This window comes from Archocentrus centrarchus, chromosome 16 (genome assembly GCF_007364275.1).
Source record: "Archocentrus centrarchus isolate MPI-CPG fArcCen1 chromosome 16, fArcCen1, whole genome shotgun sequence".
In the NCBI taxonomy this organism is placed as follows: Eukaryota; Metazoa; Chordata; class Actinopteri; order Cichliformes; family Cichlidae; genus Archocentrus; species Archocentrus centrarchus.
This window is the reverse complement of record NC_044361.1, coordinates 27,150,285-27,177,121: the sequence shown is the minus strand read 5'-3', so window position 1 is coordinate 27,177,121 and position 26,837 is coordinate 27,150,285. Positions and strand designations below refer to the sequence as shown.

The window sequence follows — 26,837 nt, the reverse complement described above, 5'->3', positions numbered from 1 at the left end:
AACAAGAAATAAAAACACACAGCTGAAAGCTCCACTTGCAGTGTTTACTTGGGGAAAAAAAAACAGACTTATACAGTTAAAAGCTGGTGTATATCAGAATTGTTGCTGAGAAATTGTTCCCAGAGTTGCTGAGCACTTGTTGGCTGCTTTGCTAAGCTAATAATGCTAATAAAGCTTTTTCATGTGTCTGTGTGGACCAAATTCATTATGCAAAATAAAACAGACAAGACCCACCAGTTGTCTGGCAAATGCCAATCAGGCTGCATGGTGCTGGTCTGTGAGCGCAGGTCCTACTAAAGAATACCAGGACCTCATGCCACCCTTATGGAGTTTGTTTCTGACTGTTTGCTCAGAATCATATACTATAGTAGTAGACCACTGGAGGTCATTCCGTAGGGCTCTGGCAGTGCTCCTCCTGTTCCTCCTCACACAAAGGAGCAGATACTGGTCCTGCTGCTGGGTTGATGCCCTTCTATGGCTCTACCCAGCTCCTCCTTGTCAAATGGCCAATCTTCTGGTATCTCCTATACACTCTTGAGACACTGAGGAGGAGCTAGACTACATGTGAAATCTGAATGGGCTGCAGATACTGTCTCATGCTGCCAACAGTGACAGGCACACTAGGAAAAATCAAAACTAGAGAAAAATCAGTCTAGAAGGATAAGGAGAGTGCAAGGGTCTGTGGTCACCACCTGTAAAATGAATCTGTTGTGGCCAGTGCCACTCACTATGCTGTGGTGTGCTGGAGTAGCAGACTGTGAGAATTGGATAACAACAGACTCAATATACTGATCAGCAAGGCTAATAATGCCGTAGGTGTGGAGCTTGTCTCTCTGACAGAGGTTTCAGAGAGGAGGATGCTGTCTAAGTTACCGTCAATATCGGGAAATCCTTCACACCGTCTCCATCTCACACTGAACAGCCACAGGAGCACGTTCAGCAAAAGACTCATTCCACCACAAAGCACCACAGAACGCCACAGGCAATCATTCCCACCTGTGGACATCAAACTTTATGACACCTGAACTATTTTCCCTTGCAATATCTTACCTATACTACACATATTATTATTTTAACTTTGTAATATTTAATTTTAATGTAATATTGTGCATATTTTTAAACTTATTTTTATATGGCATTTACATTTGTCTTTAAAACCTTTCATGTTTATATTTTAAGTTAGCACCTGTACAATTTGCCCCTGGTATTAATAAGACATTCTGATGAAAACAAATCCATTTAGGGGGGGGCTGTCATGTGTTTGCCTCCAGTACATGTCATTTTCATTTGCACCACAGCAGGTGGATATGTATACAAAGAAACTGATATTCACAATGCCTTTGGCACATATTTAAGAATGTTTATGGCACTGTACGATTAAAAACTGTCCAATAATACAATACAGCAGAAAGCAAAAATGTCCAGATCGACAATGGATCACTAAAGGTTTACTAAATGCATGTAAAAAAGAAAAACAAGGTGTGTGGAATTCACATAACAAAGAACTAAAGCAAAACTAATATAAAAAATACAAAAATAAGGTGACCAGTGTTATACTATTATAGTATATATTATACTATGCAGTATTATACGGTATATATAAAGTTATTAAATAGTGTAAAGGGGATGGGATTTTTGAACACGTTATTTATTATGATTATGATTAATCTTATTTTTTGTTTGTTTGTGCTTTTTTTTTTTTTGGTGTTTGGTGTATTATTTTAAACATGTCCAAAAGAAAAGAAAAGAAACACACAGAAAAAGAATAAATTGATCCACAGTGATTTCTGCTTCTCTAATTGGACCGATTAATATCGCTGAAGTTTACTTGTTGGAAGCTCAGAAATCCAAGCTCAACGGAGTGCAATTGAAGGCAGCACAGGTTTACCGCGCTGTCCTCCGACTGTCATGATGACTTTCAGTGCCTGGATTTTGAAGTAACGCCTCTTGCAATCACATCGTTTCCTGTATGTGAAACTGTACAAGCGCATTACAATGTTTTAAATTAAGAACACGGTGCACTTTTTCTATTTATTAACGGGTTTAAAACGTCTTCCTGAACGGGCCACATGATGGCGCTGTAAGGACAGTAATACACCTCTAACGTATCGTCAACATCCGGCGACACGTCTCTGACACCCCGCTGAGCCTCCCGATGCATCTTTATTTATTTAAACCACTTCAGACTCTTTATTTAAAGGAAATGCTGTTTGCTTGACGCTTTCTTCCAGCTTGAAAGCCAGTTTAAAGTGTAGATAACCGGGTTAGACAACGCCAATGGGGGAGGTGAGGAAGCTGCAGAAGAAGTTGAGACAGATTGAAAATCTGGAAATAAAAATCAATCTCACCCCAGAGGAAAGATTCAAGGTACAGAAACACTTCATCTGCTTTTCCCTCTTCATTACATCTTTGTGTAGCCTGTGTGCAAATCCTGAATAAATTTCCCTCAGGTGAAGCACGAGGTTATACCTGCAAGAGCAGCACACAGATTTAGTCTAAATTAAAAACATCAGATAAATATCGACCTGCTGACAGTCATTACAGCAAACGTGTCTATTCACTAGACTAAACAGTCACTGTAAGCATTAGAGGTTTGCCACACAGTAGTCAGAGTCAGCTGCAAAAGGTATGAAGTAAGGCTTCTTAAAACTAACAGTGTTGGCATCATAAAGCCAGTGATTAACATGAATTAATAATAACGGTGCAATGAATAATTTGACAGTTTTTGCCCCAGGAACCCCAGAAGATCACACGTTGAGCTGAACGCATCTGGAAAAATAATTATCAGGAACTTCAGGAAAGCCTCTGCTTGTTAAAGCCCAGAGTGTGAATGTAATAAGAGAGTGGCCGAACCCTGCAGCAGCGATTTCTTTCTTTTTTTTTTTTTTTATGTACTGAGCTGGCCCTGCAGCCCCTAGCTGGCGGCAGGACTATAAATGCATGCATGCATGGTGTGACACACATTTGCAGCTGAAAGGCATTTGCCAGTGTTTTTCAAACATTTTGTGCATATACACTGCAAGCCAAAATTTCAAGGCGCACCTGTATTCATAGTTGTGGAAAATAGCTTGCACATCATCTGAAATGTCAATAGTTCTTGTTTTGATTATATATTGTCAGATGAAGGTACTGTTGATAGCACATTTGTAGCATCTGGACCGAGTTTTTAACCTACAATTTAGTTGGTTGTAGGTTGCTCCACATCAGTCAGACGCTGTGTTTTGTACTAATATAGTACATTTAAATTTCCAAAATCCCAAGACACACCTGGACTCTGCTGAAGGTTTCTAGAGTAACACAATTCATTTCTGTCCACAGTTTGAAGCCATGTGCTTATTCAGTGAAAAAAAACAAAACAATCAGTGCCTCCCTTATGACCCCCTCGGAGTCAGCTGATTTATTCTGCGCAATAACTTTAGTCTATTAAATGAAGAGATGCAAAGTTTTTACTTTCCTACTATATATATTTATTCTGTGTCTTAAGTTGCTCGATGCCCTAATTTCCTTCAGATTATTAAAGTATTTATCCATAAGCATGCATTTTATGAGTCACAGGCCCTCGGTTGGGCTCAAATTTGGAGCTTTTTCATTTGAATTTTCCAGCATTTTTGAGCCCTCATCACTTCTTAAACACAGACTATAGCAACATGAAATGTTTGGGGCTGAAAAGAAAAAAAAAACATATAAGCTCTGTTAAAAAAGCAACTAAATTAAATTTACAGTCATAGTTTAAAGCCAAACTTTGCGCATCATTGTCGTGTGGATAGATCATAACTTAGCACAAAAAGTAAGGAAGCTTGAGTTTGGTTGATTGTTTCTTTGTTGTAACAATGCTTCTTGGCAATAAAACTTATGCCATTAGAAAGCCTGTTTGTTTCCCTATAAATGGTACCACAAAGTTTTTCATGGGCACATCCCACATACTCAACTCTGCTGCTCAACCCACAAATGCATTTTCCTTACAAATGTGCCACCATTTAAGGGGAAATAAACCGGCTTTCCAGTGGTATAAGATTTATTCCTTACTTTTTTGTGCTGAGTTTAGTTTCAACAGCAAAACTCCACAAATTTAATGTCTGTGACACAGAGTAACACAAACGAGCACTGGCGCCCATCATGTTTGGCCTGTTTTCTGATCATTCGCTGGAGAAAACCTCAAAAAGTGCATGCTCCGTAAACTTTAAAGGGTCACATCACCATGTGGGATAGATGACTGCACGTGAAAGCTGTAATATTTAACAGGAAAAACATACAAAAGACATACACTCTTTCCTTATGTATTGCATCTAGTAGTGTATGACGTTTCAAGCACGCCTGCGCTTCATCAGGAAGTTGTAATATTTACCTGCATTTTGATACTGGGCTCATCTTCATCATCTAACTCTGATTCATCATGTGTCAAAGCAGTTTTCTAATACAGTCACATTTCAGCACTGGCAAATGCAGCTTTTGGCTGGGAAATGAAGAAACAACCTTGGTATTGACATGTTCTGTATAGTCGGGTTTTCCTGGCTTAAACTGGGCCTTTATCATGTGCATGTCTACACCTGTATTTTGGGCAAGTAGTCTTTGTTACCTTATATAACAGAAGTTTATGCATGGCTGGCCATTTAATAAGCACAAGCTTGGATAAATGAGCACTAGTCAAGAAAAATATTGGTTAAAATATTTTACCACGGTACTGGTGAAAGGCCAAAACCTCTTCAGTGGGAGCCAAATTACTTTATATGCAGCAAAACCCTCTATAACAGTTTGGAGATATCACATTTATCAAACAGCGTTAGGTCCTGAAGACGTTTGTGAGCACGAAGGAGGACCTCGATCACAGTGGATGATCTGAGTGTGAGCGAGCAGATGAGGACGCAGCACAGCTGGATGCTTCCCTCTAAAGTTTAATAAAGTTAGTAAAAGGGACATGCCGGCTTATGCCAAAAGAAAATTGGCACAAGCTTAACGAGGAATGAAGCGACAAAATGTAAAGAGATCATCCATTGATACATTTGATGGTGTCATTAAATACACCAAAGTCACTGTACAGATGAAAATCAGCTGATTCTGTGGAGTCAGTGAGAAGCTTTTACAATATACATCCACAACTAACCAAAGCACACAAGTAATGTGAAACCGTGATAATGCAAGCATACTGCCCCCATTAAATCAGTTCCTACTTATTTATAATGGATCGTCTCTCTATTAAAATGTAATGCAGCGACTTGAAAGTGCACTTCTACAGATTTGGGCGACCCGCACGATGTGGAAAAACACGATTAAGCAGCAACATTCGCTCAGTAGTGTTGTTAAATGGAATTACATTAATATTTGATAGTATTGTGTCCTTTACTCCATAGTGTTATGGTTTACACATCATTCACCTAACAAGCAAAAGATCCCCGGTTTGATCCCAGGAGGAGACAAAAATCCCTTGAGTGTTATGTCAAGAAGGGCGGCCAGCATAAAAATCTGCCAAATCAAATATGCAAAGCTACATGCCGTGTCGTGGTGACCCCTTGAGAATGAGGGAGCAACCAAAAGAAGCTTTATTGTATCCTTTATTTAATCTGATGAAGTTTAGATTAAAAACCTCCACAGTCATAAAATATAACTTAGACACTGACAAATGAGTGAGCATGATATTGATTTTATGTGCACTAAAAGACCAAAATGGGAACAATTTCTAATGAATTTCAGTGCAAATTTAAGAGTAAACACTCTCAGTACTAGAACTACTACTTCAGTCTTTTTAAAAAAATTGCTTAAACATCCCCATACTGACCAGGTCTGACATCTCAGGTTCTTCTGCAGGAGAAACCAGGAAATGGGGAAGGGGGGGTCTCTCAGTGTCTCTGAGAACAAGTATTTGTGGTTTTAACACATGTATGTGTAAACCGATCAGAGGACGGACCCAGCGAAAGCAGAGATTCGTTTATAAAAGCCTCTTTTAGTCTGTGGACATACAGAGCTGGCTGCTTATCACTTTAGAGAACAGTGGTAACAGTGCACTTTTCACAGCTAGTAATAAAACGTAAACCACAGTGGTTTACAGTATCCAACGTAGTGGGATTCTTTCATAAGGAGCGGATCACTATGATCCAATAAAGGTGAAAAATGAAGTGTTTTTTGCCGCACGGGAGAAGAAACTTAATTTTGATGTGCTTTCCTCGAGTATTTCCATTTATATTTCTCTGCTTTGCTACATTATAGAGCAGCAGTGTCGAACTCATTTAAGTTCATATGCCACATGGAGCCCAGTTTGATCCCAAGTGGGCTGTACCAAAGAAACCACTGCGTAGCAGTCTTTAAAAAAAAAAAAAAAATCAAATTAAATTCTCCTCTTATACAATGTGAAGATGCACGTTCAGAAAATATTTAACATTCACAAAACAGATGATGTTCAGCCTGAGATGTTTTAGAAAAATAAGTGCTGTTTCCACAATATGTTGCAGTTTTTTCACATTCATTCAGTCTGCTGCTATTACAAAGAAACATGTCAATTTGTGGTCACAGCTATTCAGCTCAAAACATACTACCACAGGCAGTGTCTTTAATAAGATGTTGATACAAAAGCTGTAAAAACGATAGGAATGGGTCATGTCATGAGCTTAGAAGTCTGAATCACTGAAACAATATTTGCCTGACAAAATATAGTCATCTTCTTCTTCTGCTCCCTTTAGGGGTCGCCGCAGCAAATCATCTGACCAATTCATCTACTGTCCCTCCTCTACACATGTTCAAACCATCTCAGCCTTGCCTCTCTAACTTTGTCTCCAAACCAGCCAACCTGAGCGACCCCTCTGATCATTTTTAGTCTTGTCCATTCTGGTCACTCCTGATGGAAACTTTTATATCTTCAGCTCTGTCACCTCCAGCTCAGCCTCCTGTCTTTTTGTTAGTGCCAGCATCTTCAAACCATACATCATAGCAGGTCTCACTACTCTCTTGTGAACCTTTTCTTTCACTCTTGTTTTTATCCTTCTGTCACAAATCATCCCCGACACTTGTCTCCACCCACTCCACCCTGCCTGCACTCTCTTCTTCACCTCTCTTGTGTACTGTCTGTTGCTTTGGATGGCTAACTCATCTACCTTCACTATCGCTACTCCCTGCATGTTCACCTTTCTACCTGTCTCCTTTTCATTAACACACATGTATTCTGTCTTGCTTCTACTGACTTTCATTCCTCTTCTCTCACCAGAGCATACCTCCACCTCTCCAGGCTCTCTTCCATCTGCTCCCTACTCTCACTGCAGATCACAGTGCCATCTGCAAACATCATAGTCCATGGAGACTCCTGCCTGACTTCATCTGTCAGCCTGTCTATCACCACTGCAAACAAGAAGGGGCTCAGGCCCGATCCTTGATGTAATCCCACCCCCACCTTGAACCCATCTGTCACTCCTACCTCATATCTCACCACTGTCTCACTGTCCTCATACATGTCCTGCATTCACGCTCACATACTTCTCTGCCACACTTCCTCTCTTGGCACCCTATCATATGCTTTCTTTAGCTCCACAAAGACAGTGCAGCTCCTTCTGACCTTCTCTGTACTTTTCCATTTATACTCAAAGCAAACATCTAATCTGCAGTGCTCTTTGTCAGCATGAAGCCAAACTGCTGCTCACTGATTGTCACCTCTATTCTTAACCTTGCTTCAGCAGCTCTTTCCCATAGCTTCATGGTATGGCTCATTAGCTATATCCCTCTGTAGTTGTTAATCTGTATGTGGACGTCTCACAGGTCTTAGCTCGGTCATTCTCAACCACCTTTGGGGGTGTGGCCCATTTTGACTTGGGGACTTCCAGGCCATACTCAGCACAGATATTCCTGTATACATGCCAGCCACTTGGTTATGATGATCCATGTATGCCCTGCCTGCTAGCATCTTGTACCCTGCTTTAATGTGCTGGATTGTCTCAGGGGCATCTCTGCACAGAGTACACCTGGGATCTTGCCAGGTGTGGTAGACCCCAGCCTGTGCCTCTGTGCTGTCTTTCAGCCCAGCTTTGTGTGCGAGTGTGTGTATATGTATTATATCTGTACATATGTATTTTTTTTCTACATTGTAAATTAATACTGTCATTCAGTCATCCAGACTATGAAAGAACACAGAAGGAATCATGTAGTAAACTTAACAGTGTTAAACAAACCAAAATACATTCTTCAAAGTAGGCACCACTCTTGGCATTTTCTCAATCAGCTTCATGAGGTCATCACCTGAAATGGTTTTCCAATAGTTCCCAGAGGTGCTGAGCACTTGATGGCTGCTTTGCCTTCACTCTGCAGTCCAACTCATCCCAAACCATCTCAACTGTGTTTAGATCAGGTGATTGTGGAGGCCAGTTTTATCTGATGCAGCACTCCATCACCCTGTTTCTTGGTCAGATAGCCCTTACATAGCCAGGGGTGTGTTTGGGGTCATTGTCCTGTTGAAGAACAAATGATGGTCCCATGAAGCGCAAACCAGATGAGATGGCAGGTCTCTGCAGAATGCTGTGGTAGCCATGCTGGTTAAGTGTGCCTTGGATTTTGAATAAATCACCAACAGCGTCACCAGCAAAGCACCCCGATACCATCATACTTCCTCCTCCATACTTCACGGTGGGAACTACAGATGTAGGAACCATCCGCTCACCTTTTCTGCATCTTACAAAGACACGGCGTTTGGAACCAAAAATCTCAAATTTGGACTCATCAGACCAAAGGACAGATTTCCACTGGTCTAATGTCCATTTCTTCTGTTCCTTGGCCCAAGCCATTCTCTTCCTCTTGTTGTTCTTCCTTAGATGTGGCTTCTTTGCAGCAATTCAACCATGAAGTCCAGATTGACGCAGTCTTCTCTGAACAGTTGATGTTGAGATGTGGGTGCTACTTGAACTGTGTGAAGCATTTAGGTGGGCTCTTATCTGGGGTGCTGTTAACTTGTGGTTTCTGAGGCTGGTGACTGATGAACTTATCCTGTGCAACAGAGGAAACTCTTGGTCTTCCTTTCCTGATGAGAGCCATTTTCATCATAACATTTGATGGTCTTTGCAACTGCACTTGAGGATACTTTCAAAGTTCTTGAAATTTTTCACATTGACTGACCTTCATTTCTTAAAGTAATTATGGACTTTCTTTTTCTTTACTTAGTTGAGTAGTTCTCACCATAATGTGGATTAGAACATTACTCAAATAGCGCTATTCACCGTATACCAACTCTACCTCTTCACAAAACAACTGATGGTCTCAAACACATTAAGAGGGCAAGAAATTCAAGAAATTAACTCTTGACGAGGCGCAGCCGTTACCTGAATACATTCCAGGTGACTGCCTCATAAAACTGACTGAGAAAATGTCAAGATGTGCAAAGCTGTCAAGAGGCGCTGACTTTGAAGAATCTAAAATATAAAACATATTCTAGTTTAACATTTTTTGTTTACTAAATAATTCCATATTTATTTCTTCATAGTTTGGATCACTTTAGTATTAATCTACAACGCAGACAATTTTTAAATAATGAAAAAACACTGAATTAGAAGGTGTGATCAAACCTTTGACTGGTACTATTGAAAAACACACACACACAGGCTGTATGTTTGAGACCCTTGTTTTACAGTGAAATATTGCGCCTTTTCTTTACATAATTTATTTGTCAGATATATTTGCTGGCTATTTTCAAGTAGAAAAGGAGAAAGCAGTTTCACTTAGTGTAAACTCTGGCCGGCTACAGTAAAGTGGCACTTCCATAGTTATGCAGCAGTTCTGATAATTAAGCATGATTATACAATAACTGGTTATTACGCTGCTGAAAGAATACATTTCCCAGAATGCAACTCAGACGTGTGTTAGATACACTGTGCCTTGGAGATTTGCAAATACCTGAATCCCAGTTTAAAAATCTGTATTCTGTACCCTTCTGCCGGTACAAATCATGGTGATATCAGCGGCATCGAAACTCCGTTAGAGCTACAAAAGATACAAATGCTGATTTTCACAGGAAGAGTAAAATTTTGACAAAAAAAACAACAACTGAGGAATAAAAATCAGATGAGTGCTCCTTTTAACAAAGGAAACAGCCACTTAATCTAAAATTGACATGCTCGATTCACTCATTCATGCATATTTCAAAGCTCACAATCTGACAGGAGTATGGTGTGTGTTGTGAGCTGCAGTCTAATAAATCAAGACGGGCCGGGTATGTTGGTTGTGCATATAAACAACTTGTGGATTTAGCAGCTTGGTTTACAACCAATCTCGTGCCTCTTTCCCTCTCAGATCTCCAGGAAGGCGGAGCTTCGTTCCAGATTGGCTGAGCTTCAGCTGCAGCTTTCTGGCCCGCAGCAAACTCTTGGGATTGTGGGAGACGGAAAAAAGGAGAAGATGAAAAGACAAGTGTAAGGAAGTGAGGGAGAGGTACCAGCAAGGGGGGGGCAGATGAAGAGAAACATAATTCTTCAAAAGCAACAACATTCACTTTGAAGCCTTTGATCTGTTTTGTATGTCTATCCAAACACATTGCAGGTCAAATACTGTCACGCTTTAGGAAAATTGGAACTTTCTACTCCTCATGATGTGTAAACATCATTCCAGGATGTCGTCCTCCTTACGGAAGCCCCTCAGGGCTGAAATCCGCGTGTGTGTGGACATTAACATAAAACTGAATGAAATACACAGATTTTCTCCTAATAGACAGACTAGGAGCTCTTTGTAAAGTATTATTTTAGTTTGTATGATACTTGGAGATCCTCCACAGGTATCCTCACTGTCACCAAGCTGTGACTGTGTGCTGTTTGCATCTTGATTATTCATTCAGCACCTGCTTTCTGCACTGGCACAGGGAGGATGTCCCTGAGGCCCTTCCATCACAGACGCCTCCAGCCTCCAAGATCCTTAAGGGAGAAGAGGAGTCCAAAGCTCAAGCAGCGCCAGCCCCGGCTGCCAGGCACAGGGAAGCGGAGATGGGCAGAGAGCAGGAAAGGACAGAGCTGGCCAAGGTGTCAGATAACTGTCAGGATGTGTCAGGAGGCTGCGCAGGCTCTGATGAGGAGTGGCAACTATGGCATGAAGGTGGGATAATTAAGAAAAGTGGCTCAAGAGATTGCCATTATGATTTGTCACTGGCAGCTAAAAGCACAAAGTGCTGCCCTAATTTGTGATTAACATCTAAAATCAGATTATACTTCTTTGCCCCGAAGGAGTCCTAACAAGCTCACGAGGCTGCCAGTTTTAAAACCAACTGGCTGCATATGCTTCCCTGAAGACAGGGCCCACGTTTTGCATCCTTGGAGCTAATTTAGCCCCACGCTTTGCAGTGGCAGACTAATCCATATTGAAGAAGTGTGTAGATTAACGAGCCAGGGTGCTGATGAGTCAACACTGCTAATTGCACAAATCATTTCTTTTACAGAAGCTGAATTTACAACCCTCAAAGCGTCGTGGGAGAAGGCGAAGTTTCGCTTGAGGCTGTTGCAGGGTCACAGTGACATAGTCACCTCCGTGGTTGCTGTTGACAACCTGGTGGTTTCTGGAAGGTAAAGCAGGAAAGATGCCTCAATTTGCATAATGGATATGCAAAGTGAACATTTCACCTAATTTATCACTTAATAGGCTCTTGCTTTCTCCCTCGCTGTCTGACATATATTTGGTTTTCTTCCCCCGCCTGATCACTCGGCGCAAATCTCTTGCGGTTTATATGGAACGCCTTTTAACTTTGCTTGTTTTCCCTCTCTCTTTCTATCCTCCTGTGCTCCCCCCCCCTTCTCTTCCTGTCCATCATTCTCCCTCTAAGTCGAGATACGACAGTGAAGGTGTGGCACGTTCCCACTGCAACAGAGCACAAGAACTTAGGAGGTCACACCGGAGGGGTCACCTGTCTGGCAGCACCTCCCCCTGAGTATTGCAAGAGGCTGGGTAAGGACGCACACACATAGGTATACACACATACACACACCCACACACACACACACACACACACACACACACATCCAAACATGTGGGCTGAGTAGAGCTGAGTAATGCGTCTGTCCTGCGGTTTGGTAATTATAGGAGCAGTTCATCAGATCAGCCCAGTGAGAGATAACCACAGTGGACACTTGAGAGAGTTCACTGTCTGTCTGAAGCAGGCAGACTTCCATCATTTGTACTCCAACGCCATCTCCGGCTCTCGTCCTACCCACCTGCTTCCCCAACTTAAAATACCAAGTCTAGAAGTTCATTGATGACGCAGCTCAGTCGAACCATAGTCTCTCTCACTAATTATATGCTTCTTTTTTAGCCATTTTTATTCTCTGTCTTGCAGCCTTTTTTTTTTTTTTTATTTTGTGCATCATCAGTTATTTACAGTTTTTTGCCAGCATAATCTTTTTTTTTTTTAAACCCCTCCTCTGTCCCCATTCTGCTCTTTTGTCTGTGCGTGCCCCTTCACAGCCTGGTCTCTGTCTTTGTCCGACAAAGAGAGGTTTATCTTGAGTGGCTCAGTGGACTGCTATGTGAAGATCTGGGCCCTGAGCATTGGTAGGCTTAACCACACAAACATGTACACACACACACACACACACCTACACACACGCGCGCACACAAAGTGATATACAGTGAATATTTGTGTGTGTATATATAAAGGTAAATGGAGCCTGAGGGTTGTGTGTGGGAAATGTGTGTGAATCGTAATCAATGTTTGCCTGTATGATAGATGGCCTGCAACCTGTCAGTTAAATTAGATTTTTACTGTTACCTTCAGGGCAGTGTGTTAAGTCTATCTACACATTCAACGCTGTGACCGCATTCTGCTTTGTGCCGGAGGAGGATGGCTACATCATCACTGGATCAGGTGTGTTTTTGTGAGGACAGTAGGTGTTGGTGACATATCTATTTTTGTGCATGTATGTGCCCATTTTTTTTTTTTTGTTTATGGGAGAAATATGCATGCAGAGTCTGACAATGTGGCATCATCTGCCAGTGAGTTAGTGAGTGCAGCACAGGGTTATCGAGCTGAATCACAGAGATGGAGGCACACAGTTTAGGCAGCCAGGCTCAGGTGGGTCAACCGTAACCCACAATAATGACTGCCAGTCGCCTGTCAGCACGTATTAACCTCACACTCTGTCACCCTGCAGACGGGGGGAAAGTTCAAGTCTGGAGCTGGGACACTTTCCAAAACTGCCAGTCAGTCAATGCTCACCAGGAAGCCGTCACCTCCATCCAGGTGGGTGGGTCACTCACCTGCTGACCATCACACTCTCCTCACACTGAGGATGCTCAAGCTGTTTTCATTTTTAGCCTATTTTTAACATGCAAAGGTTTTTCTTTCTGTGGCTGTCTATTGTAGTTTTCAAACTCTTGATTAGCAATTTGTGAAAAAGCCTCTTCCCCGGAAATCAAATGGCTATATTTCTCCACATCATCCTCACGCAAGCTTTCCTTGTTTATTGCTTTCAAATGGAAATCAAAGATATTTGTTAAGATGTAAGCTGTGGAGCTCGTCCAATTTTAGAGCATACTGTATATATTTTGAGCGAAAAAAGGCTTTTTATGAATATTGAAACCCAGAGCTGGATATGCACATTTTTTTCAATTTGCAATCATCATAATATGCCTGAAGCATTAAAGCGTAGCACATCATTGTCATCCTCTTTGTTGTTTATCATGCAAAGCGCACAATCCATTTATAACAGCAGCAGAAGCACAGAAACATTTTAAAACTGTTCACACGCTTCTCATCCATTTGCACTAACATACATACAGTCTCTAAGACACACGTGTACATGGACACACACACACACACACACACACACAGGGTAAAGACTTAAATCACCATGACAACTGTGTCTCTTGTGCCCTCCACAGTCTCAGGGTCCGTTGGTGTTCAGCGGCTCGGCTGAGGGAGGGGTGTCTGTGTGGGAGAACCGGGGTGCGGATAGAGACCCCCTGAGGCTGCTGCACCAGTGGAACAGTCAGGTGACAGGCTGTGGAGGGGGACCGTGCGGGCGCGTAACCCTCAGCCCGCGGGGAGACAGAGTATTCCTGGCTTATGGTCAAGCCTGGCTCAAGATCCTGCATTGGAGGACCGGTAAGCTCTGTGTGTGTGTCAGAGAGAAAGATCCAAAAAGGAAGGCAGATTTAGTGAAATCTCCATAATCCTTCCACCTAACATCTGTCCAATTATCACAGGAACGATGTCCAGACTGACCAATCACAGCAGCATCACCGGGGTAACAGATTGTGTTCACCAGACGGGAGGCCTCCTAATTGGATCCTGCTATGATTTGGCAAATGGAGAGAGCAGGCTAAATTGTGAGTGCCACATACCTCTTTTCCACCATTGTAGGTGCCGGTGCAGAGCCAGTACTGCCTTGGTACTTTCTGAGAACCACACCATATTTTGACACAGTTGAATACCAGTAATTATGTAGTGTTGCTAACAGAGGTTTGGAATAATTACCATGGGGAAAAGATCATGGTGGACAGAGTCTGTGGGCTGCATCCCATAGCTGCTGATGTCAGCAGTGCCAGCTTTTGGACCAGCAGATTGGTCATGCTACAGTATGTTGGTGCCAGCACCAGCCATTCTTTTGGGGAGGGGAATATGTGGAACTGGTTCTAGACTGGGGATGTTAGTAGAAAGCAAGTAAACCAATCTTAATTTACTGAGAGTGTAAAAACACAGTCAGGCAAAATTTTAACCACTTTGTGTTCCTCTGTTGACCTCCGGTCTCTTCATGTCCCTCCTCTCTCTCCAGTGTTCTCTGTGCCTCAGTGTCGGTACCTGGCCTCTCTGACCTGGCCCAACGCTCCCAGAATCCTCTGTTTTGCAGCGTGGACCACTGGGAGCGGAGACCACCGATGGGTCACCGGAGGTCAAGACCTCATTGTATGGGAGCAGCTCCCAAGTTCTGGGAGGCAAAGGTGGGTGCAATACTTGTCAACACCACTGACTTAAAAAGATTAAAGATCCAAGCTGCTCAATTATATTCCTTATTTAAATATTCATTGTTTCTTCTGAGGTCAGCTGCACTGCTATTCTAAAGCTATAATGGGATTTAATGCGCTAATGTGTATAATTGATTTTGACACACAGATTTACATTGATATTGTGCTTTTAGTTTAGGGGCATCAAACGTAAGGCATGAGGGCTAGAACCAGCCTGCCAAAGGGCCCAAACTGGTCCACTGGATTGCTTTACAAAGTGTGAAACCTGCAGAGAAGTCATGAATGCTTCCAATTTTTTAATGAAATCCTGGTGGCGTGATACCAGCGTGACTGCACCAGAGTGAAAATCTGTAGAAAGTTCAAAGTATTTCTAGGACTCAGTGAGTTTTTGGAGTCATTAAGAAGCAAAATACTATGCTTTTTGTTTGTGCCTTTGTAGATCAGCTGTGTAAATTATAACGCACATGTAATGACAGAAGATTGAGTGAATGTGGAAAATTGAGACAGCTACACATTTTTCTAAAGACATCTCTAGCTGTTTTTCATCACTTTTGTAAATGTGTTTTATAAAACATAGGAAGACGTTTGCAGGCGATTTATAGGTTATGTAATTGCTTTACTGTTTGGTCCACTTGAGATGAAATCGGGCTCCTCTGTGAATTATAATGAGTCCAACACACCTGGTTTATTTAATTGCGGGTGTATGTTACAGGGGTGACGTCACGGTGAGGACAGACAGTCAAATGGACTCGTGTTTACTGGAGTCAGAGGGAGACACTGAAGATGACGAGGAGACTGACGGTACAGTATACACACACACACACACACACACACACACACACACTGCAATTTCACACATATTCATGTCTTCATTTACTGACTCACAGGTTTAACGAGTAACTGTGGAATTGCTGAAATGAATACGGTCGTGTTAATTTTAGATGATGCTTGTCGTGAAAAATCGTTATGACCTCCTTGTTTAATTTAGATTACGAGGATAACGACGAAGATGGCGATGAAGGAAAAGACAGCTGGTCTGCCGCCACGGAGGAGGATGTAGGGTCCGGCTCGTGGCTCCGCTGCGTTCTCCAGTGAGCGCCGCTTTCTCATGCTGAGGACACCGCGGCCTGCAGCCATCAAGAGGAAATGAGAGGGTGGGAGCGAAGTGACAGCGAGGGAGGGTGCAGGGGTGTGAAGTGTGACAGACTGAGTATCAGTGTTGGAAGGAGAAAGTGAGTGAGTGTGCGTGTGTGTGTGATAAGCAGATTGTTTTCTATGTAAATATTATTTTCACATACAATAAAGCTGTCACACTGTGACTCTCACTCAACAAATTTGCATCTCTTTTTTGTCTTTTTTTATTTCCATCTGACCCTGTCTCCTCTGGAAACACCAGTGCCTTACTCTCCTCTGCCGGTGCAAATGAATGTAAATTAAATTTTATTCCCCTCATTCCTTTCTCTTCCGCCTCTTCCTCTTTGCTGTCTGTATTTCTGTCTCTTTTTTTCTCTCTGGGGTGCCCTTGCTGTCTTTGTAAACACAATTGGAGAGGTTTTTTTTTTTTTTTTTTTAACCTCCGCCTCCAAAATGAGCTTATTAATGTCGTCTTCAGTATCATTTCTGTTTGGCTCGTCAAATTCATTTCTTTTTCCTCTGTGTCCATTTAATTGAACCCGTTTAAAAAAAACACATAATTAGCATTTAAATCTCTTTCCTACAGTCTCTTGCCCTCCCCGCGTCGCTCTCTCTCCCCTCTCTTACTCCACCAGACTCTACATGTCTCAGTCGCTAAGGCAACCGATGCTTTTTTTTTCTCCCTCACTCTCTCTCCCTGTATCTCCCCCTTTCTCTCTGTCTCCCTCTCTCATTCCCTCTCTCCACAGCCAGAGGTAGGCATGATAACTGATATGTGTCGGAGCGCGTGTGTTCGTGTGTCTCTGAGTGACATTTCTGTGGCATTTACGCAGTAGTTGTTGGTAGGAAGTTATCTCTCTCTGCTCAAAGTGACTTATAGAGTGTTCACTCCATGCATGACGACTCTAATGATGATTAATATGCCGTGCTCAGGTGTGTGCACTGTGAATATGTGTGTGAGAGGGCAGAGCAGGAAGCCAGTGTGTACTTCTGGATGTTTTCGCATGCAGATGTGTATAAACATGTGGTGGACCACTGAGCTTTAAATTCTAATGCCCTGGGGAGTCTGTGTATGCTTCTTTCAAAATGTGACAGAGTTGGCTTTTTGCCAGCACTCTTGCTGTGTGTGTTTACGTGGTTTTTATGTGGCAAAACAGAAGAACAAGGGGGGAAAAAAGCAGGACCCTCCCCCTTTCTCGCTTTTATTTCTCTCTTGCCCCTCTGTTTTATCTTACAGAGAGAGATGATCGGAGAAGAGGAGTCTCAGTGAACAGACTGAAGCGATGGAGAGATGGTAAGATGGATAGTTTCTGAGGTGGAGAGATGTATGGGACGCAGATGCATAAAATGTCAATCTGAGTGATGGCTGGCTTGGGAATCAGTGTCTAAGCTGCTGAGGTCGTGCAGGGCGGCTGCGGACGATGCATTTTCTCAGATAACTGCCCTGTCACTCCACCATCTCTCATTCTTTCTCCTTCACCTTTTCTTCCAGCTCCATCTCTCCTGTCGCACGACTGACTGCTCTCATCTCCCTCCTCCTGGTTGCTTTGGTGACACAACCCTCCACCTGTAACCGTGACGATAGAGAGGCCGAGGAGCAGGTGGACGCCCTGTCGGTCCAGCTGTCCGTCACCGCCCAGGTCACGCCCACCCCTCTGTGGGCAGTGGTCTGGGGTCCCACGCAGCAGCTGGAGGATGAGACCTACCACTTCCTCTCCAGCCAGGAAACCGATCACCTGTACCTGCACGGGAACCAGCAAGAGGCCAGCACCGCTACACCTGAGAACTGGCTTTACCCTGACGAAAGCATGCAGCCATCACTGGAGTCCAGAGACCAGGAGGGAGTGGAGAATGGGGAGACGGAGGCAGAGGAGACAGAGCCCGAGGAAGGTGGGCATCAGGAGATGAAGGATTTCTAAATAAAGGTGTCCATGAGTTGCAGTGAGCGAACACATTCACATGCCAGGAGTCCTCGGGGGAATTAGCTGTCACCAGGGTGAAGGCTGACACCCAGCTGTGTGCACCCGGCTGTGTCTGCGGCGGGGATTGCCTAATAAAGTTCTCATCACTCACAGGGAAGAATTAGCCGCTGTCATAACTGCAAAATACAGAGAAGACGTCATCGGATTGGTGTGATAGTTGAAGGCTAGAGTCTTGCACGTCCAATTTCATGTTTCAGCTGGCCACACTGTTTTCTTCTTTTGTTCTGGATACAATTATACAATCTGAGATTAGTAACTTCGTGAGTGTGTGTGTATGTGTGTGTTACAGTGGACCCTCAGTTCTACGTTACCGTGACCATCTCCTCGCTGCTCATCCTGACAGCAGTCATCATTACAGCCAAACTCTGGTAGGAACCAAAATTCTCTCCTGCACAGTGTTGTGTGTGTGCGTGTTTGTGTCCATGACCACATAAATATGAAGTGGGCATTGTTGAGTAAGGATGAGGCAACTTTTCTTGTATGAGCCTGACACACAGCAGTGGTGTTACTGCATTCTTCTGACTAAAATATGTTAGGGTTTTAAACTGGGTATTTTCCAGAAACTGACAATGGAAACAGGGTATGAGCTTCAATGGAAGGTACCTCTATAAATATAGCAGCATCTTGGACACTTTAATATTGTATTAGGTGTATGAGCTTCTAATTATCATCTTGTTTTTGTTGTTCTTTATTTTTAAATCATGGCTCTCTCCAGTAAAGCAGGGATGTGTTGAGGCCAGTTGAATGTTTGATTAGAACAGTCCCAACATGGGGATTTGTAACCCCACCAAGGAGTTGGAAGAAAAACCTGAGGCATAATGTGATGATTAAAAACAAAATATTCTGCTACACAAAAATAGTTTTCTGTGTTCAGACTTTTATCTCATTAATTACTGGATAATTGTACTTCATTAATAATTAAATAATCATAAGTTGACTAATCTTGATTTCTTGACCTGGTTAATATCTGAAGACAGTAAGGAGAGGTTGCAGAAAGGCAGAGCCTAATCTTCACTATGTGTTCCACTGACTCAAAAATTTATAAAACTTTATAAAAAAAAAAAAAAAAAGGGTTTGAAGGTTTCCGGAGGCCATAAACTGATGTCACCCATGGGTTAACAAAGTCTTGACTTGTCTTTAGGCCTCGAGATGAGCATTTTGGCTGTCGCTGTCTTGTTTTTTTTGTTTGATTTTTTTTAAATCAGTAAGCAGGTATGCATGCTCACAGGTAGCCACGGGCTAAATCACAGCCTGTTTTACTGATTATTTGACTCCAAATGGGACCATGATTTACATAGTAAAAAGGTTACACTTTTCTGTAAAGTACTAAAACATAAACTCATTAAGATCCTATTAGACTGTACATAAAAGATGGACGTCACTATGAGGTCACTGGCTGTTTGGTGAAAACTTCAAATTTTGTATTTTGGCTGCTAACATGTCAGTTTTGTGGAGCCAGAAGTTATATCATTTGGACAAGAGGACAGAGTCATTGGCTGAGGCTAACCAACTTTAGTTAGGAAGCTGCAACCATAAGCTGTTTGTGAGCAACACATCTGCTAATTAGTATTAATTAACAGACTAATAAATTACTGACGTGAATTTCACTCATTAAAACTGAAGCATAAACTTGTACCGTCTGTTCCACACAGCAGAGGTTCAGTTAAATGACTGTAGGTAGCAGAGGATAGGCTTAAGCCAAAGTCACACAGGCCTAGAAACCAGTTGCTAACCCCCTGGCAAACATTAGGGAAAAAATGTGCATTCCCCAAGAGGTTGGAAAGTGGTTGCTGGAAGTTGCTAGGTGAAATTGGTCACAAAGACAGTGCTCCAGCAGAAACCTCTTGCGATTGCATTGTCTGCTATTAGATTGCCGTGGTCGCCCATAGTTGACATGAATGATGCCAACTTGTCTGCAAACACTTGGCATTTACTCTCTGAGCTGCAGTGAAACTTGAAAATGTGTGACACAAATGTGCTGCAACCAGGACATTTCAAAAAGGTGCAGCTTTTATGTCACAGGTGAACGCTTACGGTTAGCATTGCACTTTTCACTGTGAATGTTTTGCAAGTGTTTGCAGGGAAACTGCCATCTTCCCTGCAAACTATGGGTGACCACAGCAACCTGCTAGCAACCAAAGAAATCACAATAGTTTTCGTTGCAGCACTGTATATCTTTTTTTCAACCAGTTTTACAAAGCAACGTCCAGTAACCATTTGCCAACCAGTTTGGGAACACACATTTTTCACCTACCGGTCTTTAGACTTTAGCAGAAGGCTATGGGCTGAAGCTGCCTGTGATGCCACACCTGCAGCCATGCCCCTTTAAGCCTTAAAAATTCCAAACAGATGAATTATAAAAAAAAAAAAAAAAAAAAAAAATCTCCATACAGTTTTTATAAAGGGGTAAACTACCCACAGGGGCCAAAACTGTATTTTGTACCACGCTGTAAATATGGGTTTTAATCCTGTAAAGTTGGCCATTTTAACATCAGAGTCAGCAGGGTCTGACTTGCTTTTGTAGCTAGCCTCAAGTGGCCACTAGAGGAACTGCAGTTTATGCACTGGCTTCAAGGATTGACAATTAGTCATAGATTAGGTGAGCAGCATTGCCACTTTATCTTAGACCTCTGTACAATCAGATTTCGTCTTGAACCCAGAGGAGTTGCCCCTGTTGGAAAATAATAAAGAATGCAGGTTTAAGACCCATCTATGGAAGCTTGTTAATGCCACTGAAGATTTTTTTTTTAAAACCAGGCAGTGCTAAATCAAAATTTCAGGTATCTCAGAAGTTTCACACTAAGTGGAAGTTTTGAGATGCCTAACCCAAATTCTCAATCAGTGGCTTAAATACTCTTCCATAACCACCTCATTGACTTCACTTTTCAGACCCATGAGCCACATCCATCATAGACTGTACAGAAAACATGTATACCTCATGTTTTATAGGCAGTCTATGAGGGTGTTGAATTTGCTATTTTTAATTAGTTGTATTTTGATTTTAATAAAAAAAGAGAGAATGGGAGAGAAACCTGACCATTTTCCCCATGTGTGGATTGGGACAGATGTACGGGGGTTTAGATGAGTGGGTTTTTTATGAAGAGGAGACTTTAATGGCCGCAGATGTGTTTGCATGTACACACTGGCCTGCCTGTCTTGTCTGTGCGCCTGTCGTTGATGACTACGTTATGGGCCTAAGTGAGAGCTGAGTAATTGCTTACTAATGACTTTATTAACAGCGCTTGTGTTCCCAAAAGTCACGATTGGCACAGATGTGTCATTTAGAGCCATTAGAGTTGCAGTGATTAAGCATTAACTATAACCAGTGATCTGTTGTCTTACAGTTTTGAGTGCTCACGTGGCTTCTCAGTGTGGGTGGTGCGTATATGTTATGTTTTCAGGTCAGGCAGGTAGGAAGTGATTGCTATACACATGGCCATTAGCTGGAAACTGGAATTTATCTCTCTGTGAGGTAGTGAAGCACTTCTTCGCTTTGCTGATCAAACCAGTAACAGCTCGTTTATTTGACCGCTGGGACTCCTGTCTTCCCACTTCTCACACTCTTCTTTTTCCCCCCTCGTTGCACTCTTGCTCCTCTTCTTTACTGTAATCTCATCTGCACATCTTACCTGAATTTCTGTTGTATCACTTTTTTTTTTCCCCCATTGCCTCTATCTGTATAATTTGTTCTCCTTCATATCCCCTTTTCACGCTCTCTCTTAATCTCAATTTTGCTCCCACACTCGTACATTATCTACCCCTCATCCCCTGTCTAGCCCTCCCTCCTCATTTCTCCTTCCTCCTCAGCTCCTGGGGATTTTTTTCCTTTCTCTGAATACCTGTGTTCCCCCCTTCTTCTTTTGGGTTCCTCGCTTTGTTCCAGTTATCGTCACTGCCTTGCTCTAAAGCTGCCTGTCTTTGCACAGCCGGTACTTCTCTTATCTCCCCCACCAGTCTCCTATCTCCCCCAGCACCGCCAGTCCGGCTGCAGATCCACAGATAATCCTCCAGCTTGGTGTGAGCTGGTACATGATAAGCCCCCCTTTCTCTCTGTTCCTGAGACTGGCCTTCGCTCTTGTTTCGATAACTTACTTCACCTGGTCCTGGAATTTGGGGGGGGTGGGGCACACTGCTTAGTGAATCCCAAGTGGTATTAGAATAGTAAGAACTGCAGGGATTCAGTCTGGAGACATGGCAGCAGCTCCTCTCTATAGACTGGCTCGTACTTCAGTGTCATAAATGTGTAAATAACGCCATGTGTTAGAGGGAGAAAGTGCCGCGGAATGAACGGGAAGGGGGTACAGATGGACTGAAATGATAGCCTATAGTGGAAATTGGCCACAGTCCAGTTCATTATGATTATAGAAGAGCGGCATATGTGCTCAGTGATATTCCCAGCCCTAAAATTGTCAGTGTGACTAATGTCATCAAGTGTGACGGTGTGTCTGTTTGTGTGTGCGTACAGTGAGAGAAGGAGTCAGCCAGAAAAGAACAGGTGTTACTGAGGGACGATGAGGGTGCACGGTGGCTTTTATGGCAGTGAGAACAGCTTTGTTATGCGTCTAAGTGTTCCAAAGAGCCTGAACCTGCGCCTCTCAACTGTGTCTTCACCAGAACTCCCTCTCCTTACAGGAGTAATGGCACAGCACCTCAGTCATGCGTCAGTGCTCTGCCCGTTTCTTCGCCTTGTTGCATCCTTCCCACCTCAAACCTTCTGACTCCCTCCCTCACTCACACGTCTCACAGTCAAGTCTCCTTCCCCATTTCTCGCTCTGCCCCCCCCCCCCCCCCCCCCGACAGTGTTTTAATGAGTCCGATGAGTGCACTAATTCTCTCTCACAGTGGCAGGATAATGTGTTCGCTGATGCTAAATGGATCGGTTGTTCCTGATGTTCTGACTTTGTTTCTCCCTCTGTGTCTTTCATTCTGATCGTTCTCCTTATCGTTTCTCTCTGTGCTTCTCTTCATTTCAATCTCTCTATCATTTACTCATATCTGTCTCGCCCTTTTTAATTGTCTCTTACTGTAATATCTGTCTCAAACTCTTAACTTTATTTCACCTATGCCCCTGCTCCTCTTCTTGTTTTTCTCTTCCTCCTCCTCGCTCGTTTGTGTCCCACTCTGCCAACCCCTGTTTGCCTCTTTAACTCTTCATCCCTTACATGTACTCTACAATCTTCTCTCCCTACTCCCCTCCTTCTCCACCACTTTCTTCCTCCATCTATCTGTCTGACTATCCTTTCTCTCCCAGTTACGATCGCAGCTGTTCCCAGCATCCGCCCCCGCTTTCCCGTGGCGTAGCACCCCCCCTCTCCCTCGCACTCCCCCGTTCCCTTGCTTCAGAGGACAGCCGGCAGACGCTGCACAGCACCTCCTCCTCCTTCACCGACAGGGAGAGGTAATGAGTCGCCTCACCAGCTCTACACAGCCTGAGAGTGTGTGCGTGTGAGTCTATGAGTCTTACGTGCATGTGAGTCTCTGTGCACCCCTGGATTCAAGTTTTCTTCCGTGTCCGTGTGTGAAGCAGCCTTATTACCTTTTCGCATGCACTGTAAGGACGTACGTGGAGTGTAATTGGACGGTGGTGCTATTCTCTGTGGAGTATTCAGGCCTGAAGTGTTGGTGCTGCTCTAAGATGTATCAGTGTTTTAAACTCCCTTTCCAGATGAGTCATCGTGGGCCTATCAAAAAAGGCGCCCAATCACCCTCCATGAAATAATGCTTTTATTCGAGGGTATTTAAAGTTAATCTCAATCAGGATAATTATAGAGCCACACTCCAGTGCTCCCTCTCACTTCTTCCCCTCCCATCAGCTTCACCTCCACCTTCCTCTTCTTCCTTCTGCTCTTCCGTCTCTTTCCCCCCGCCGCCCTCTCAGTCCCCCTGCGACGCAGCTTTCCGTTTGCATGTACACCACTTTTCCAGCTTCAGGCCTTTGTGCTCCACTTCTCTCTTCTTCTGCCTTTCCTTCCATTGCCGGGCTTTCCCACCTTCTTTCTTTCTATCTCTCACTCTTCTCCTCTGTGTCTCTTGCTGTGTCAGGATCCCTGTTGTGAACCTCTGAGGTGACTGTTTTTCCATATGGTAAACATTTCTACGGGGCCCGAGGAGGAGCATCAACACAACCGGAGGGTGCGCCCGCAGTGCCGTTTTTATTTTCTCTGAAACTGTGAAACGAATTCAGGGATCCCAGGTATCCAGCCACCACAAAACCCTCCTGCTTCCCTGAGGTCTAAAAAAATAAATCTAAACTCATCTCCCTCCTATCCACCATCCGTCCTTCCTTCCTCTTGGCTTGGTGTAAATTTCTTTTAATGTGGTTCTGCGTCACTGTGACATGTTCCCTGTTTTCCACCCTTTACTTGGCCCCCGAGCTCTGGCTAAGCTTCGACCCGCCATGACTAATTCACAAACAGGCAGTTTAAACAGCCATGAAACATCCCATTATCCCTGAAATGCCCTACCTGTGCTTCCATAACTGTTCCCACTGATCCAGCTGCACATGTGGAGCTGTTCAGTATTAATGGCAATCCCGGCAGACTGTTCTTTTTACATAACATGACACTCAAATTTGGTTCAGATTAGCAGGCTTGTAGATGGTTAAAAAGCCATTCTGAGCACCTCCACACACTGAAGGGGGTATTTCACAAAGCTGTTTGGCACGGCTGTAGCCAGCAGCCAATGTGTTTAACATGTCACGCTCCAAAAACTGCTGTTTATTCCCTGCTTTGGGCGCCTGAAATGCAAATAGTGTGGCTATATTCCTCTGCATTATGTAGAGGAGCCTGTTTTGTTTCAGTTTTTCCTCATGATTTGTTCTCTTAATTATCTGGCTGACGTTCACCTTCTCTTGGCGAACCTTTCTGAGCGCGCTTTGTTCCTGCCGGACGCTGTAGAGGTACTGGAAGAGAGGAACCGTTACAGCTGAAAATCAATGTTTCCCAAAGGTTTGGATGGTACACTACAAAGACAGATTGATGGATCAGTGAACTACACGTGTGATCAAAGGACTGATGTTACCACAACAAGATATTTTTCTTTTTTTCCCACCCAACAGCCAAGTATCTCAATCTGGAAAACAAAACCACCCTCATTTCCCCTCACATTGGTGTTTTTTTTTTTGTTTTTTTGCTGTCTTGGGTGCACCAAAGGAAAGTAGAACATCAAGGAGCATCATTTCTGTATCTCCTGTGAATCTGCATGTATACCGTAAGAAACCCTCTGAGAGTTGCTTTGAATCTATTATTTATAAAATGTCTATTTTACCTATCAGTGAGTGATGTCTTATAGATCCTTTCAAAGCCAAATGTCACTTTGTGTTTGGCAACTTTTCTAAGCAGCTTTGAGGCATGACCCCCCCCAGTTAGACACACATTTCCACTACACACATAGTGCTGGTGGCATCATGCGTAGCTCGTGCAATCCTCCAGATATCCAGTCTTGTGATTTTTAGTAGCATTGCTGTAGAAATGTGGTCTTTCTGTACCATGGACGTTCAATAAAGACTCAATACTGGCGTTTCAGCTCTGCCTATCTGTTTATTTCTGTGCATGTTGAATGAATTCCCCTGGGAGCGGTGCGATCGGCAATGCTTTATGGGAAGGATAAAGCTTACACTGTGCATTTTAATAGCTACCCCTGTATCCTAATCTTTTTCTCCCTGAAGTGAACGTTTAGTCCACTGCCTTGCATTGATTTGAAACCACAAGCTTGGCATTGAAAAGTCTCGCATATGCCAGCCATGGTTTTGCTTTTTTTTTTTTTTTACACCATTGAGAAGCAGATGAAAGGAGGTGAAGAATAAGGCGTCTGCTTTTGTCTGAAACTTCTTCCTTATCTCCTGACCTCATACGGATTCGTCTCGCTTTACAAAGATTAACAGGGTGCTAAGCAAGAATTTGCTCTGTGTAGTTTTTCAAACAAATGTCAATAAAATCAAGGTGGGCACGAGAAGAGAAATGCCACTCGAGTGTGTTGAGATTCTGCAGCAGCATTGCTACACAGCTAGTGTTTCCATCTCTTCTGGGCATTTTACTGATCAATCAAAGTAATTGATTGGCTCAGTTCCACTTGGAAGTTTTAATGGCGGTCTAGTTATGAGACATACCAGCAGGTGCTGCGGCAATTCGGGACCAGGATAGATAAACAACAAACATTAATGCCGAAGTAAAGGTGTGAACTTGTGCCTGAGGTTTCTACTCACACGATCACACCTATAATAAAGCACGCAGCTGACACCGTCGACTCATTTTTCACTCACAAACACCTCGAAAGGTGTGCAGCTGTTAGATTTCACAGATCCAATCTAGTTTAAAAAAAAAAAAAAAAAACTCAACTGATGAAGCTCAATCACACTGAGTGAAATTAACACTATTATTTATAAAGGTGAGGAGAAACGTGGCAGGAAGGAAGGAACAGGAAAACAGGAGGTTAAATGAAATGGGCTCATAATTTCCGCCTGCTGCCCTTTCTCTATTGCTGATGGTCAGCTAATTGCAACCATTACTGTCACACAGGATGACGAGCCTAGAATTTAGAGGAAACAGAATCAAAAGACAGAGATGGACAGAGCTGGGAAGATGAAGGCAATTTTGACTGTGTGATGGAGGTACAAGAAAGGGTAGCAGGCAATTTCAACAGGCAATTTTGACATTGAAATAGAAGCTCTGGGCAAAACATACTCGTATGAAATATGGATGCTCTTGGTGTGTGTATGTGGATGTATGTGTAGCCATGCTGGTAGTGCACAGGGGAAGCCTCAGCTCTATAATACATTAGTCTCTTTGGGGACATGCCCTAATTAATGGCTTGACCTCC

At 43.2% G+C, this 26,837-nt stretch overlaps 2 protein-coding genes across 4 annotated transcripts; both read left to right on the top strand.

The window, feature by feature from the left end:
• Nucleotides 1-2,115: 2,115 nt before the first annotated feature.
• LOC115794686 (lissencephaly-1 homolog A) lies at nt 2,116-16,245 on the top strand. 2 transcript variants are annotated; one of them, XM_030750311.1, is made up of 13 exons: nt 2,116-2,367; nt 10,255-10,373; nt 10,817-11,046; nt 11,387-11,510; nt 11,768-11,889; nt 12,406-12,492; nt 12,716-12,805; nt 13,092-13,180; nt 13,822-14,044; nt 14,146-14,268; nt 14,715-14,880; nt 15,617-15,705; nt 15,893-16,245. In XM_030750311.1, exons 1-13 carry the CDS (start codon nt 2,278-2,280, stop codon nt 15,997-15,999), a joined length of 1,659 nt encoding a protein of 552 aa, XP_030606171.1. In that variant the 5' UTR covers nt 2,116-2,277; the 3' UTR covers nt 16,000-16,245. The 2 variants fall into 2 exon arrangements, with proteins under 2 accessions (XP_030606171.1, XP_030606170.1); XM_030750310.1 differs by having other exon boundaries at nt 10,793-11,046.
• A 525-nt stretch (nt 16,246-16,770) lies between these two features.
• Nucleotides 16,771-25,531, top strand: pianp (PILR alpha associated neural protein). Of its 2 annotated transcripts, none has more exons than XM_030750392.1 (6): nt 16,771-16,793; nt 17,276-17,332; nt 17,531-17,928; nt 18,310-18,388; nt 23,272-23,418; nt 24,063-25,531. In XM_030750392.1, the coding sequence occupies exons 2-6, from the start codon at nt 17,322-17,324 to the stop codon at nt 24,082-24,084; spliced, it is 657 nt and encodes a 218-aa protein (XP_030606252.1). In that variant the 5' UTR covers nt 16,771-16,793; nt 17,276-17,321; the 3' UTR covers nt 24,085-25,531. The 2 variants fall into 2 exon arrangements, with proteins under 2 accessions (XP_030606252.1, XP_030606253.1); XM_030750393.1 differs by lacking the exon at nt 16,771-16,793 and adding an exon at nt 16,915-16,971.
• The last annotated feature ends 1,306 nt before the right edge of the window (nt 25,532-26,837 follow it).

Bases quoted from the DNA above. Each gene is read 5' to 3' on its own strand.
- LOC115794686 (XM_030750310.1), top strand. From the start codon at position 2,278: ATGGGGGAGGTGAGGAAGCTGCAGAAGAAGTTGAGACAGATTGAAAAT. The intron at 14,881-15,616 runs GTGGGTGCAATA...TGTATGTTACAG, and splicing joins CCAAGTTCTGGGAGGCAAAG to GGGTGACGTCACGGTGAGGA. The intron at 15,706-15,892 runs GTACAGTATACA...TGTTTAATTTAG, and splicing joins AGATGACGAGGAGACTGACG to ATTACGAGGATAACGACGAA.
- pianp (XM_030750392.1), top strand. The intron at 17,929-18,309 runs GTGGGCATCAGG...TGTGTGTTACAG, and splicing joins GGAGACAGAGCCCGAGGAAG to TGGACCCTCAGTTCTACGTT. The intron at 18,389-23,271 runs GTAGGAACCAAA...TTTCTCTCCCAG, and splicing joins ATCATTACAGCCAAACTCTG to TTACGATCGCAGCTGTTCCC.